The 15,489-nt window shown below is 37.8% G+C and overlaps 1 protein-coding gene and 1 pseudogene across 1 annotated transcript; both read left to right on the top strand.

Moving 5' to 3' along the window:
• The first annotated feature begins 1,062 nt into the window (after nucleotides 1–1,062).
• LOC102797188 (uncharacterized) lies at nucleotides 1,063–3,617 on the top strand. Its single transcript, XM_006780321.2, has 6 exons — nucleotides 1,063–1,224; nucleotides 1,857–1,947; nucleotides 2,082–2,392; nucleotides 2,497–2,555; nucleotides 2,671–2,728; nucleotides 2,887–3,617. Exons 1-6 carry the CDS (start codon nucleotides 1,137–1,139, stop codon nucleotides 3,009–3,011), a joined length of 732 nt encoding a protein of 243 aa, XP_006780384.1. The 5' UTR covers nucleotides 1,063–1,136; the 3' UTR covers nucleotides 3,012–3,617.
• Nucleotides 3,618–6,814: 3,197 nt separating this feature from the next.
• LOC148106411 (uncharacterized) lies at nucleotides 6,815–8,275 on the top strand (annotated as a pseudogene).
• The last annotated feature ends 7,214 nt before the right edge of the window (nucleotides 8,276–15,489 follow it).

Genomic DNA, 15,489 nt, shown 5'->3' with positions numbered 1-15,489 from the left:
AAAATGAACTCAATTGGGCTGAATTAAATTTCTTTAAAACATAACAATATCGTCCCCTTCAGAAAGCCAGCATGATTGTAGCTAAAAAAACCTGGAAATCACCATCTCTCCCCTTGTTTAGGGTTTGGCTATGTGACAGGATTGCACGTTTGTGTATTGAAGAGTCCTTCCTGGACTTGTTCCCCATATCTTCTGGGCTCAGTGAACTCCCTGTCTAACTTCACACAGAAGATTATTTTCTTTAGACTCTAGCATTTCTCTTGAACTTTTAATTTGGACTGACTAAGCAGTCTTTCTCTCTGCTTAGATGTTGTTGTTTTTTCACCCTTTGTCTCCTGTGATTTTATGGTAATTTGAAACATAAAATCTTATAACTAAACAGGGAGAACCATGAAAAAAGTGTTTTTTAAGAGTAATCTGGCAAAGAGCATAGCGGAAATTGCAACAATAAAGATGTTTTAGTTGGCCTAAAAGAAATAACGTGTTTTACCAAAATAAATAAGACATTACAGGCTCTGTAACGGATCCGCCAACCGGGTCCTGATCGGAGTCCACTTGCACAGCGAGTTTGGAACAGATCATGACTGGACCTGATTTGGATCGGTCATTTCCCAGCTCATCTAGCCCGGATTCCGCTGTTGATTATAAGCTAGAATGATGCCCGCTAATGTTTGGCTCGAGTGTCCTAAAATCACACTTTCCCTCTGAGAAACAGTTTCATTACACTTTAATACCGTATTTAAATGACCGTGGTCTTCCCTCATTCTCATATACGTCACAATTTTCTCACAGCAAAATCAAACAAATTAGTGACAGTGAATATGGAAAAGTTTTCTTCATTCACTGCAACACACCTTTGCACATGGGCTCGTGAGCGCATGTGTTATACTATATGAATTTGGACAATATGATGCGGTGTTTATAAAGGGACTGAGAAGGAAAAGTTATTTAATTGAGAGCAAATTTCATTAAAAAAAAACAGAACTACACTCACACCTTTGCGCGTGCGCACACGAAGTGCTGCTCTTATGGAACGCGCGTGCGTCATATTCGATTTGTGCATGTATCTGTTTGTAACGTAACTGAAAAAGCTGCGGTTTGAAATTTTTCTTCTGCACCTACATTTTCTGGTTCAGATGAGTTCAGTGAGAAGCGCTAAACGTCTAAATTTAGGGAAAAGCACACTTAGTGATTCAGTTTCTTCAACTTTCGTTTTAAGTGAAGGTAAGTGCAATCTTTAGACTAAAAATCAACAAGTACAAAAACAGAGTATGTTTTAGCTTCACATCTTACATTTAATATTTGTATTGAAATCAAATCTGAACATTTTAAAAATGATATCCAGTTGATTGTGTCAGAAAAGCACTTTTTAGTGCATTCTACTGTAAAGGTGATTTTACTGCTTACCTGTTAGACGCAGCTTGTCTGATAAATATTGATTTCCTTTTGTATATTAACTATAAAAACAAAGAGTTTTTCTTAAAGACCTTTTTATACAATTTTAGGCCAAAATTAACTATAATATCTATCTATCTATCTATAAACAATGGGTTTTTAGTTCTAGTGTGAATGTCTCTAAAGACTTTTTGACAGGATTTTGGACCAAATTCATTTAGTTGCTTTAAGCTTTTCTTTACTGCTGTGGTGATTTCCTCTTTTTCTGAATTTTAAAAACTACATTGTGAACAAACAAACTGACATGTGAAAGAGATTTTGTTGCAAGAAAAGCAAGAAAATGTTGTGATCTGTTGCTATGATATGAATCATAACAATATGAGGCTATGTTTTTGAAGACACTAGAGACTAGTGACTAGTTAGAGACTCACTTAACCCCATGTTTCCCTTTCATTTTACAGCCATGTTGAGAAGAAGCCAAAGACTTCAGTCTAACGGCTATTACGGCAGCCAAGGAGAGCCGTTAATCTCCTACAAGGACACTTTATACAGGTTAGTGCTGGTCTACATGTTCTTTGTTGTCATCCACTGACATAGATGCATGTTTTGTAATCATAATCCATTTGTTCTTCCATGTACATTTTTTCTTACATGATTTTGTTTTTTCTATTCTGAATTTTTAAAAGGCGACAGCCTCGTCCCCGTCCAGTCCCTGACAATATTGACCGAGACACAGTTGAATACAACTACGATGACTGTGACACTGTGGACTACAACTACGATGACCGTGACACTGTGGACTACAACTACGATGACTGTGACACTGTGGACTACAACTACGATGACTGTGACACTGTGGACTACAACTACGATGACCGTGACACTGTGGACTACACCACTGATGATTTTGTTGACTACAGTAGTGGCAGCAGCAGAGGTCTCTTTAGAGCCATCAAGGCATTGGGACTTTTGGTCCTCATGCTGGCCTTGTGTTTTGGTAAATGATCTCCTTCCACAAACAATTACAGTCTTTCTAGTACTACGTGCTTTTCTTCTGGATTAAGCTTCTCTTCTTATTCTGTGTTTCTCTTCATCCACCAGGATTGATTTTCAGTATTGGAGGGCTGAAGATGGACTTTTCCACCCCGTTCATGAGTGAGGTATGAAAAACATATGAGGCTCATAATATATTCCCTGAAAATTAATCAGATAATGACAGTTTAATATTTTCATAAAGCTGTTACGTAAACGTAAATGGTCTCTTCTCAATTGTAGTACACGGTAAGCGGACATGAACGGGTGGACAGGCAGGTACAAGACATTCAGGATACCCGTGAGTACATTCTACCATTAGACACATGCACATAGACTTTTCTTACTATGCTATCTGTATATCCTCCCTCATAATAATCACAATATTCCTAAATTTACCATCCTGTCAAAAGTCAAAAAACTTTTGTCTGACCAACTCGTCTTTTTTTTGTCTCTCAGGACCACAGTGTAGATTTCATCCACTACGTCACGCTGCATCTGCTGAACAAGTGGTGCAATTGCGAGGATTCCTGTCTACGCAGCTTTCGAGTTCAAAGAAAGCTGGCACAACCAAATTCCCATGAAAGAATCTTTAAAAGAAAAGAGAGGAAAAATGTGAAAGTGAATCAGACTGCAACACATATTTAAATATTGTATCAGAAAAAAAATGTCCATTTAACCCATGTTTTTTTCTCCAGCGAGCGTCCATCCTACCAGGTAAGACATGTCTGATTAAGATGTTTGCAGTCTGATTCACCTCACCCCCAACCAGCCGTGGCAGAGGACTTGCCCCTCCCTGAGCCTGGCTCTGCCAGAGGTTTCTTCCTGTTAAAAGGGAGTTTTTCCTCTCCACTGTTGCCAAGTGCTTGCTCAAAGGGGATCATCTGATTGTTGGGTTTTTTCTTCTCTTATATTGTAGGGTTTTTACTCTACATATACAGTGCTTAACAAATTTATTACATCACCTGTCATAGAAATAAGAACACCCCAAATTTCTTAAACCTGTCATTCTTACATTAGGTGATGTTCGACTAACTTTGTTAAGCACTGTGTTATTGTGAATTGGCCCTCAATTGGAACTCATTTGGACTGAATTAAATTTCTTGTAAAACATAAAAATTCTCTAAATTGTCTCCACTGGAAATTTAGAGATATTTTTAAAACAACAAGAATAAAATTTTAAGAAAATATTTTTCATGTCTTTTGGTATTCTTAATTGTCAGAGTATATTAAACAAGCGTGATAACACTATGGCCAGAGGATTTCAATTTTGAAAATGAACATTTAAACTCCCAAAAGTAAAGAAAGTAAAGTCCATGTTGCATGTGCTGTGATATGAGAAGCCTTCACTGTGATGCAGGCTTTGAGGTTTAGCGAGGTAACTTCAGGTTTAACCATGTGTTTGTAGTTGGGACACCAGATGGACCAGGGGTCGGCAACCTGCGGCTCCGGAGCCGCATGCGGCTCTTTAGTCCTTTCAGTGCGGCTCCGTGTGGCTTGGGAAAATAAATTTGTTTTTTTTAAGTAATTAGCTGAAGTGTATTTTATTTATGTTAGTTATTTTTTAACTTGTAGTTCTAAATTGGAAGATTATTGTGATATTGAAATACAAACATAAAATTATATTCTATTATTTTTTGATCGTTCAAAATAAGCGTCACACTCGCGGAAGCTGGTGTACCCACCGAAACGCCGTGCATTTATCGAGACTTTCGACCCCAGGTAGGCCAATTATGGCTCTTTGGATCCACATTATGTCAGCAGCTATTCTCCACCGTGAACTATGTTAAAAACAAACATCGCTCGCGCCTCACAGATGACAGCTTACAGTCCTGCGTAAAGATGAAAGTGACTTTATACAGCCCCGAGTTGCAGACGCTGTGCGCAGAGGTTCAGGAGCAGAAGTCCCATTGTAAACATACCACGGCAGACTCGACGATGTTTCCATGAACAAGCTTTTCAGCATCTCTTTATTGACCACTTTTCACACACAGTTGCTGTACAGCCGGCTGTAGCTTTTCAGCTCACAGCCCGACATACACCAACAACAACACAACAGCATAGATAGCACAGACGTTAAGGCGGCGAGGCGTGATTGCAGGTGCCGCTCAGGTGCGTCCGCCTCCCCTGCAGCGGCACTGCAGACCACGCCCCGCCACACACATTAACCAGGTAAAATACATATTTAGGCAGAATTTTGCAAATATCTATTTTTCATCTTTTACCAGCATAGTGCTTTTTTTCCAATTATTTTTTTAAAAGTCAGGTCAAGGCTCCAAAAGCCCAAAGGCGATATAAGGGTGGCGACTCACAACAGTTTTTGTTTGCTACATGGATCATGTTAGTTCAGCTGGGTTCTTTCCTTTTGTTATATTTCTTTAAGAGTTCAAAATGTGTTAATTACATAAATAAAATAAAACAATTATTTAAATAAAATAAAAATTTTATTTATGTCATGATAGAGAAATATAGAGAAAATGTAATTTTCTCTGTAGCACTTCATGGATTTCATAAGCAACACACCTTAGTTGTTCACACAAAGCATAAAGGTAAAAAAACAATATATAGACTGTTATCTTCATTTTAGATGTCAAAAAGTATTTGCGGCTCCCAGTGTTTTCTTTTGCGTGGAAATCACGTCCAAAGGGCTCTTTGGGTGTTAAAGGTTGCTGACCCCTGAGATAGACCATTAAGCATATTGCATCTTGTTTTTTAACTTCATCAATTAGCAGATTTCACTGGAAATTTTTATTTAATAACCCCAAATTTGGACTTATTGATAACAGAAACAAGCTTCTACACTCATTTTATTTAGTTCTGTTAATTTCAAAACAAAGCTTCTTTTCCTTTATCTTGACTAATGGTGTCACCTCAAGTAAGTTGTCATGACTTTTGAGTCATGATATGTATAAATTCTAAAAGTCAGGGACAGATGTCTGCCAATAAGTCTTTTGTGAAATATGAGGACGTCTGAATAAGCAGCTCCCCCTACAGCCTCCTGTAAGGTATACACCTTTAAAGGTCGTGAGCTGCTAACCTCTGGATTAGCTCGCATGTCATCGCACTGAAGATCTCAACAACTTTAACGTCAATGTTAATGTTTTCATCCTGAATTGATTGAATAAAAATGGCAGTTTTATAAAAGTTACACATCCCCATTTTTGCCGTTTCCTGTCTTGGCTGCTTCATTCATGTTGCAAATATCATATCCACTAGCAAGCTGACTCTGAGGGAGACTCAGCCTCAGCAGTGTAGGGGAGAAAGGTGCACGTGGAATACACATTATGGTATTCTACCAATTATGCAAGTGTTAAGAAAAAAAAAAGATATCTCTATGTTTTGATAATAGTTTTTCAACATCTAATATTTGAGATAATTCTGATCTTTTTGTCATTAATCTCTTGGATCAGCCCCCAACTGTGCATGGCCCCCTGGGCAAGTGTCCAGCATGCCCTTTGGGTGATCCAGCCCAGCCTGGATAGCAAAATGACTCTGGACCGGTGTTGTACCAAAAAGTGATTGTCTGTTCATATTTATTCTACTGTAAATGACTTGTTGGTATAGAATATATGAAACATATGTCAAATGTTTCCTCATGAATGATATCATCCCTTCTATCCCTTTGAAGACGCGAGGCTCCATAAATGCTAAAGAGGTAAGTATTATTTCTCAGTTGCAATGAATAGAAAATAAACTGTAGAAAAATAAACAAAAGAAAGAAGAAGAGAAATAACAATTTAACATAAACCGGTGACACTCCAGGGTAGGGCTGGGCTATATCATACCGTTCACGATAATACGGGTGTAATGTTGGGCAATGATAAGAAAATGAAATATCGCGATGGAATATGGGTAAAACGCGCATGCCCAGTGCCTTTGTTTACATACGCACATGGCGGCGACGCGGAATGAGAAGAGCGTAAGTAGATCATTGAATGAAACAGATGAACCAGAATTGGTTTGTAAAAATGCTGCAACTTCAGTGGTGTGGAACTGGCTTACCTTTCGTCCGTCAGATACACAACAAAGCACTATTTTGATAGCGCATGCTAGCGGGCTGTCGTTATTACCGTGTTTTTTGGAAAACACGGCACACTTAAGATCAATCCTTTAATAATATTTTTTTTAGTCGGATTTGCGACCAAATTGGTCGCACTCTAGAGCCCTGCAAGAGGATAGCAGAAATGGCAACAAATATAACAATAAAGATATTTTAGTTGGCGTAGGACTAATGTGTTTTACCAAAATAAAGAAGACATTACAGGCTCTTTAACAGATCCGAGTCCGGATCGGAGTCCACTTGCACAGCGAGTCTGGAACTTGATTTGGATCCGGTCGTTTCCCAGATCATCCGACCCGGATCCGCTGTTGATTATAACCTAGAATGATGCCCGCTAATGTTTGGCTCGAGTGTCCTAACGGCTATTACGGCAGCCAAGGAGAGCCCTTAATCTCCTACAAGGAGACTTTACACAGGTTAGTATTGGTCTACATGTTCTTTGTTGTCATCCACTGACATAGATGCATGTTTTGTAATCATAATCCATTTGTTCTTCCATGTACATTTTTTCTTCCATGATTTTGTTTTTTCTGTGCAGAATTTTCAAAAGGCGACGGCCCCGTCCCCGTCCAGTCCCTGACAATATTGACCAAGACACAGTTGAATACAACACTGTGGACTGTGACACTGTGGACTACAACACTGATGGTTTTGTTGACTACAGTAGTGACAGCAGCAGAGGTGTCTTTAGAGCCATCAAGGCATTGGGACTTTTGGTCCTCCTGCTGACCTTGTGGTAGTACTATGTGCTTTTCTTCTGGATTAAGCTTCTCTTCTTATTCTGTGTTTCTCTTCATCCACCAGGATTGATTTTCAGCATTGGAGGGCTGAATATGGACTTTTCCACCCCGTTCATGAGTGAGGTATGAAAAACATATGAAGCTCATAATATATTCCCTGAAAGTTAATCAGATAATGCCGGTTTACTATTTTATATATATATATATATATATATATATATATATATATATATATATATATACATATATATATATATTATAACATGAATGGTTCTTCTCAATTGCATTACTTAATGAATGGACATGAACAGGTGGAAAGGAAGGTACAAGAGCTGCAAAGGGAGTTAATGGATTTAGGAAAAAGAATTGACTTCCTTCTTCCAGTTGGGGACAGGATGCCCAACTTTGCTCTGGAGGAACTGGGTAAGACATATAATAGACTTTTCAATCCAGAGTACTTCGAGATTAGCACCCGCTGCTATCTGTATATCCTCCCTCATAGTAATCACAGTATTCCTAAATTTACCATCCTTTCAAGAGTTAAAAAACTTTTGTCCGACTAACCCATCTTGGGTTTTTTTGTGTCTCAGGACCACAAAGTAGATGTCATCCACTCCGTCACACTGCATGTGTTGAACAACTGGGGCAATCGCGAGTATTCTTGTCTGTACAGCTTCCGAGTTCATTCTTTATGTATAAAAGAAAAGAGAGGAAAAATGTGAAAGACTCCAAAACATATTTAGATAATTGTATTAGATACAAAACATCCGGAAGCATAAACACAAATAACCACACACACAGAGACGGGGGGAAGCAGAGAAAACAACAAAACACTACACATGGAAAATAAACATATTTATAATGACCTCCCGAGGAGGACGACCCATGAGGATCGCCAGCCCGAGGTACAAAAAGACATAAGGCCTGGGTCCCCAGATCCAAGCCATGATATAAAGTGGTCAGTGTTACTGTTCTCCCAGGCAGTATTATAAAGGGTAGTATCCAGGCATCCATGAAAAAGAAGATTTATAAGGTTGAGGTGAGTTAGAAGTAAGCTAGCCAGCTGAAATGATATATTTTGTACCGGCTAATGTATTTAATAAAACGCACATACAACACTGCTAAAACAGTGGAAGTAAACAAAATTGAAAATCTCCATAACAGAGTTTTTTGGAGAGTTAGTTATGTTAGCCTAGTTGAGATTATCTATCTGCTGGGTGACTAGCTACAGTGGTACCAGTACACACAGCAGCACTGCAAGTGTTTGTTAGAATGTTTAGGGTAAGCATTAACTTTCTTTCAATGTACGTGCATGTTGAGGGTCAGTCAGTGAGGTTCAGCTCCTGTGAGTGCCTGATTGGCAAAGATAAGTGCCATCATATAGCTGCATTGTTGATTTGGGTGGAGAAGAATGTGTATCGCACTGATGTGGAATGTGTATAGAAGAGCGTGAAATTATCCAAAGCAGAAGAAATTACTGCTTTTCGCTACTCAGGTTAAACAAACCCCAAACCCCAGCAGCTGTCTATTGTATTGAGTGTCCACTAAAATTAAAATAAAAGCGTTCTAACATCTCACTTGCTTGTTTTTATTAAGGCATACATGTACACTATTTTTATTAATAGATATTTCGCTACTGAGGTTAAACATGATATATAAGTCACTTAGATAACTTCTAAATGTTAAGTTTGGTTTATTTCAGTGTTTTATTTGTTCCTGAGTAAATCGGTTTGGCTGTGATTAAAGTTAAGCTTCATAACATATTACTCACAGTAAAAACTCCGGACATGTGACATCATCAAGTACGCTGGTGTTCCAATTGTACAAATCGCAAGGCCTTGCTCGCGTTCTCGGCAAGTCCGGTCTCACCGAGAACGCGAGTATGTACTCGCGTACTTAGAATTGAGAAAGGGCCATGCTGCTAGTGATGGGAGCCGAAAGATCTAAAGGGAGCCGGATCTTTTGGCTCCCAACTAATGATGTGCAATCGATCCTGAAATATCGATTCCTCCGATACCAATCATTTATGTTCTAGAATCGATTCTCACATTAAAATATCGATATTTTAGTAATTTAGAGTAAATTTGTAGTTTATCATTAACAGGAACACAGTGGAAAGAAACTATAACATTCGGATTGTCTACATTCAAAGGAACTACTTCCTCTTCCGCCTTTCATAGTCATGTGCGAAATACGGTTGTATAAATGTCTCGCAGCTCCTTGGCGTGCGCACCCACAACAATGGCTGAGTGTAATTGGAGTCATGTGCGGACGTATTTTACCTCCACAAACAGCTGAGACGTGGTTTGCGATATATGTGGCATATATGTATGCTCCAAGAGTGAGGTGTTGTGGCCATACTAGGGAGACATTCAAAAGGGCTGTTGGGGGTGTGTGTGATAAATACATTTTTCAGGGTTTATTTATCGGATAAAATACGTTAAATGTCACCGTTATTATTGGCTGGCCCGGAAACAGCGGGGGTGTCCAAATTCAGAGGCTGCTTCCACCTGAGGACCCGGCCTTCGCGGTCTAAAGAAAGCCGGGTAGTACGTCACAGGTTCCCTCGGTGGAGTGAAACTCTGCCGTCTGCTCCTTGCTATCTACAATATAACCGGGCACTGACTTAAACTCTCGACCGTCTCACACTTCTGTTTAATCAGTTTTCTGTTTGACGTTTATTCAGCTGTGTGAAAACCCGAGGAACCCACCCGAGGGATTAATAAAGTTAAATTTAATTTAATCTAATCTAATAACTTTAATCTCAGCCAAACCGATTTACTCACGAACAAATAAAACACTGAAAAAGCTGAACAATAACATTTTTAAGTAATCAAAGTGACTTATGTATCATGTTTAACCCGAGTAGCGAAAGATCGCGGGGGTTTGAAAACAATGTGTCGATCGGCTCAGATATTTGAAGTTTACACAGCTACATTCTCACCTGAAAATATGTTAAACGTTTTTTTTGCAACCCAGAAAGAGAAATAAGAGTAATATTAAAACTAAGTAGCTGCAGTAGTAGTAGCCATTGTTGGAAACTGGAATTGGCTGGGCCGCGCTATAAATTCTGCGATATGGTTTTTCAATTTTGTTGTCCGGGTGAAAAATCGGAAAAAATTCGGGAGAATGGTGGCTCCGGGAGATTTTCGGGAGGTGCACTGAAATTCGGTATTCTCCCGGAAAAATCGGGAGGGTTGGCATGTATGGTTGTGGCAACATCACTAACCTTGTCAAACACCTCAGAGTAAATCATATCACATAATATGACGAGCATATGTTGAGGCGACCTGAAGAGGAGGACAGGGACAGGTGCTGCTAGAGCGAGACAGACGTCTCTCACGGAGTCCTTTAGTGCTGCAGGCAGGCAAGGTGTTAAAATAGCGCACAACTTTTTTTTATTTCTATATGATGAACTCTGCATTATTAAATAATAAGAACAAGCAATCTGATGTCTTGTAATCATTATGATGCTATAATTTGACATACAATAAATAAAATACGTTTTTGCATAAAGTATCGGTATCGGATCAGTATCGTCGATACCACCCTGAATATTACTTGGTATCGGATCGGAAAGGAAATCAGTGGTATCGCACATCACTACTCCCAACCAGCTCTTCAGGTTGTTTTGTTGCTTTAATTAATTTATTATTAACAACAATATGAAGTTATGTACAAAAGGAATTACTAATGTAAAAAAAAACAACAACATGGTTTTATTTATATTTGTTTATATATAAATATATACGGTGGCCCCTAGAGACAAAGCACGTACAAACTCCAAAAAGCATGTACAAACTCCAAAACACATTTCTAGCGTTAACTGAACTTGGAAAACAGAGCTACCTAGATCACTTAAATTACACAATTCAAAGCATATGTGTATTGTTTGTGTATTTATACACAAGCACTCATATATTCAAATAATTTAAAAAAAAAAAAGTTCATTTACCTGTTACTACCACATACCAAATCCGGTTGTTGGTACTTCCTGGCTTGTGTAGCCACTAGGTAACAAAAGCTCAACATTGCGCCTAGCATCCTGGAGCACTTTTGTTTTGTACATGTTTTGGAATTTTTACGTGCTTTGGAGTTTGTACGTGTTATGGAGCTTTTACGAGCTATGGAGTTTTTACGTGCTTCGTAGTTTGTACGTGTTATGGAGCTTTTACGAGCTATGGAGTTTTTACGTGCTTCGGAGTTTTTACGTGCTTCGGAGTTTTTACGTGCTTCGGAGTTTGTACGTGTTTTGGAGTTTTTACGTGCTTCGGAGTTTTTACGTGCTTTGGAGTTTGTACGTGTTATGGAGCTTTTACGTGCTTCGGAGTTTTTACGTGCTTCGGAGTTTGTACGTGTTTTGGAGTTTTTACGTGCTTCGGAGTTTTTATGTGCCTTGGAGTTTGTACGTGTTATGGAGCTTTTACGTGCTTCGGAGTTTTTACGTGCTTCGGAGTTTGTACGTGTTTTGGAGTTTTTACGTGCTTCGGAGTTTGAACGTGCTTTGTCCCTTGCGGCCACCGCAAATATACTTTTATTTATTCACTCCAGATAAAATGTAATAAATAAATCATATAATACAAAAACCAACTATTTACATTTCAACTTTTAACTATTAAAAATTTTCAGCTTTTTCCTTTTAAACAAATTTAAAGTGAAACAACACAAAACAATGCAAACTGCAACACAATTAAATATAAATTAAAATTAAAAGAAGATGCACATTCTCTGTCATATGGACCTGCATGAATAAACTTTCTGAATCCTTTGTTGTGGATGATTACTATACCTTTCTAATGTGATGTTGCAACCTATATCTCACAGGGGCGAACAGCTGTCACTTCATTGTTTGGACTCCATGTCACTTTTTAATCTTCCCTGGCGATAGAGACCAAACTTGGGCTGTTAACACTGAAACTTTGGAAATGTTCTACCGGTTGTTGTTTTGCCTCATATTCTATCGCAGCTATGAATTCATATCTGCATGAGAAATGCATCATTCAAACTGTTTATAGTTAGTTTTAAAACAAATAAGTTGTTTTTTTTATGATGTAAAATCCCAAGTATATACATAAAACAATCCAGAATACTTAGAAGTTATAAACAATAAAAGTAAACTTATTTAGCAGTTGTATTGCCTTCCAGCATGCCAGCATAGAAAATCTCATACAGTGCACTAACAATTGTTGTAAAAATATTAGTTAGTGCAGACTAGTCCTGACAAATTTTGCTATTTGTCAGTTAGGTCTCTATTTTGGTCATTTACTCACACATAGGCTATGCATTTAAATGTATTTTCTTACACAAACATCGCTTTTCAGGTGTCATTTTTATTCCTCCAAGCGTAAAAAGCTAGCCAAGTTTAAGATATGGCTCTGTAGTAAGAAAACACAATAAAATCCATATCTCTCTCTCCATACATCACCGAAAACGTTAAAGCACTTACACAAATATGTGATGTCTTGATAAATCAAGCAGATATTTGAAGTTTATACAGCACCATTCTCGCATGAAAATATAATATATATATATATAAAATATAATATATTATAATAAATAAAATAGCATTAAAACAGTAGGAATGTTAAAATGAATAATGAAATAAATTTGTTGGCTTCTTCAAAGGTACCGAATGAAATATTGTTTATGGACCTGCCCCCTTTAATACCTACAAAATCTAATATTAACCTTTGATCTTAATTTCTAGGTGTGTTATTAATGTTTAAACTGTTTAAGAAAAACATATATAACCTTTTAGCCTTCTAAAAAATAAAAAATAAATTAAAAACCGTAGCATATGATGCTGACCATACAGATAGGCAGTTGTTGACCTAGTGGAGGAATGTTCTTTATGGAATGTTTAAGTGCTTAAAAAGTCTGTTAACCCTAAGGATTAAAGAGTGTTTTATTAACCATGCTTTCTGTTTCATTTAATAAACACGGCAGTTTTATGCATTTCCAGCTATTTATTAGATTTAAAAAAAAAAAAAAAAAGACTTAGCACAGGAATACACTTGAGACTATACCTTTTAAATATCGTTTAAATTAATGAAAATAACAAGTAATAAAAAAGTATAAATATATATATAAATAAAATCTAATTAAAAACAATTAATTCTTTATAAAATATAATTTTGCATATTTGAACATTTTAATCCGTATGAACAAAATAAAGGAACTATATACATTTTTTTTTTTTTATTCTCTTTTTTTGATGTCAAGAATTTGTTTTCCTCTGATTTTCACACTGACGGTGACCGTGGCCTTCTCAAAGTCTTCCTCATAGGGCTTCCACGTTTCACCATCGATGAACAGGGTTTCTCCAGTTTGTAGGAGTACCTCTAGTTGGTTGGACTGCAGTGCACTGCACTGCACTGCTCTGCTCACACCAACTATATGTACCTCTGTTCTGTCATCTTCCTTTGTCTGTCGATACACAATAAGCATATATTTAACCTTGCAAGTTTGACCTTTTTTCATATAAAAACTACAAAAATATGGTAATCACGTGTCTTGATGCACGGTCAATCATCCAGGTAAGTAAATCCCAAAAGATTGATTCTGTTCATCTGGACGTAGCATTTTCAAGTGGGAGAAGCATTTCATCACTCATTCAAATGACTTCTTCAGTCTCAGCTCACTGCACGTTTCCCCAATTTTATAAACAATACATTTGCACAATGACTGAAACTAGCACCACTGAAAGAACAATGGGCTGGGAGGTCAGTTTCTCGATCAATAATATGCAAATTGTCATGACCATTGATCAACAACCACTGATCAAAGACCACTGAGACCTGCAGTCAGCTGAGACTGAAGAAGTCACTTGGATGAGTGTTTCCCACTGAAAACGCTACATCCAGATGAACAGAGTCAATCTTTTGGAACAGCTATAACTCTAAACATTTTGGTAAATGACATTGCTATTACATATTGGTACAAACATATGGCTTCTTCATACCTCAGTCTTTGTATATCAGGTCGTCTGCAGCTGTAGACCATAAGCTGAGCTTGACGTGGGAGACCTTTATGTGATCTCCTACATGAACATCATGAATTGATGCCTCCCTCCACAAGGAGACTGTCATGGTGTCGTGCCCATCCTGATATCACAAACATGACAGAATGAAAGATTTATTCATTAACTAATACAAAAAGTCACTAACTACCAAAAAAAAAGCCTGCAAGCTAATACAATCTGCTCATCTAACACCAATCTCAAATATGCCAAATGCTAAATTTCCCCATTTTCAATATTACACTTTAGTTGCACCATTACCTGCTTTAGCTGCAGCTTTCTTATAGGCACTTGTTGTTTGCCTGCAACAACTTTCCTCACTGCCGAACACTGAAAATTCAATTAAAATCTAATGTCAGTTATAGTGATTGCATAACCCTGTGTGCGTAGATCTAGGCGTTTCTTTTTTTTTTTGACTTACTACATCTATTATTTTATTATTGTTGTTAATGATAAATCTACAACCATTTACAAAATAACAGCGGTTGATCTTGTTCTCACAATTTAGTGTTTGTTTGACAACAACAACAACAAAAATTATTATTTTTACTTTTAAAGACATACAAAAGTAATGGTTTCTTTGAAAACCTAAAGAAATACCAATTTTGATGGAACCACAAATATTTACCTCCACAACCTCCCCTTCCACTGTCATAAGCCCTCCAAACGTTACGCTCATTTTCAGTGGTGTTGCAGGGACAGGTGAATGAAGAAGCTCCTCTGCTTTTTTCATGAGGGCCTCTGTTACTGTAAGGGCAGGTGCCTTAAAAAACTGGGTCCTTGCTGTAATATTGGTCAGATAATGGGGAGCTTGGCTCCTCAGCTCATGCCCCCTCATCATGTAAGACGTGCCTTCTTTGAAGAATTCTCGTCTAAAGTAAAACAGAGTAATTTTCATCACTGTCTCTCCATCAGTGATGGCTGCTATCTTATTTCTTTTGGTTAGCAGTGGTTTAATCACTCCATCTTGGAGATCCCAGCTGATCACCCTGAGCTGGTCGCCAAATTTTAACACCCAGATGTGTATGGGTGGAGGCCGGACGTATGGCGTCTCAGGCCGGTTACTGGTTAACTTCATTAAGGCCATTCTGAAACTGCGTTCTGATATAACGCAATAACACCTGTTGCTTTCATGCTGTCTCTTCACATTTTGATATGAAACAAACACATCATTAACTTCCTCAACCCTAAGTGTGTTTCTGAGGTTCCCGATTGAAATTTACATGCCCGAAAACATTACAATA

This window comes from Neolamprologus brichardi, chromosome 1 (assembly GCF_056152115.1).
Source record: "Neolamprologus brichardi isolate AB-2024 chromosome 1, ASM5615211v1, whole genome shotgun sequence".
In the NCBI taxonomy this organism is placed as follows: domain Eukaryota; kingdom Metazoa; phylum Chordata; class Actinopteri; order Cichliformes; family Cichlidae; genus Neolamprologus; species Neolamprologus brichardi.
The sequence above is the reverse complement of the archived record's forward strand: the minus strand, read 5'-3'. Positions and strand labels throughout refer to the sequence as shown.

Excerpts from the sequence above, each read along its gene's own strand:
- LOC102797188 (XM_006780321.2), top strand. The coding sequence starts at position 1,137 with ATGAGTTCAGTGAGAAGCGCTAAACGTCTAAATTTAGGGAAAAGCACA. Across the intron at positions 1,948-2,081 it reads TACAAGGACACTTTATACAG|GCGACAGCCTCGTCCCCGTC; the intron begins GTTAGTGCTGGT and ends AATTTTTAAAAG. Across the intron at positions 2,729-2,886 it reads ACAAGACATTCAGGATACCC|GACCACAGTGTAGATTTCAT; the intron begins GTGAGTACATTC and ends TTTGTCTCTCAG.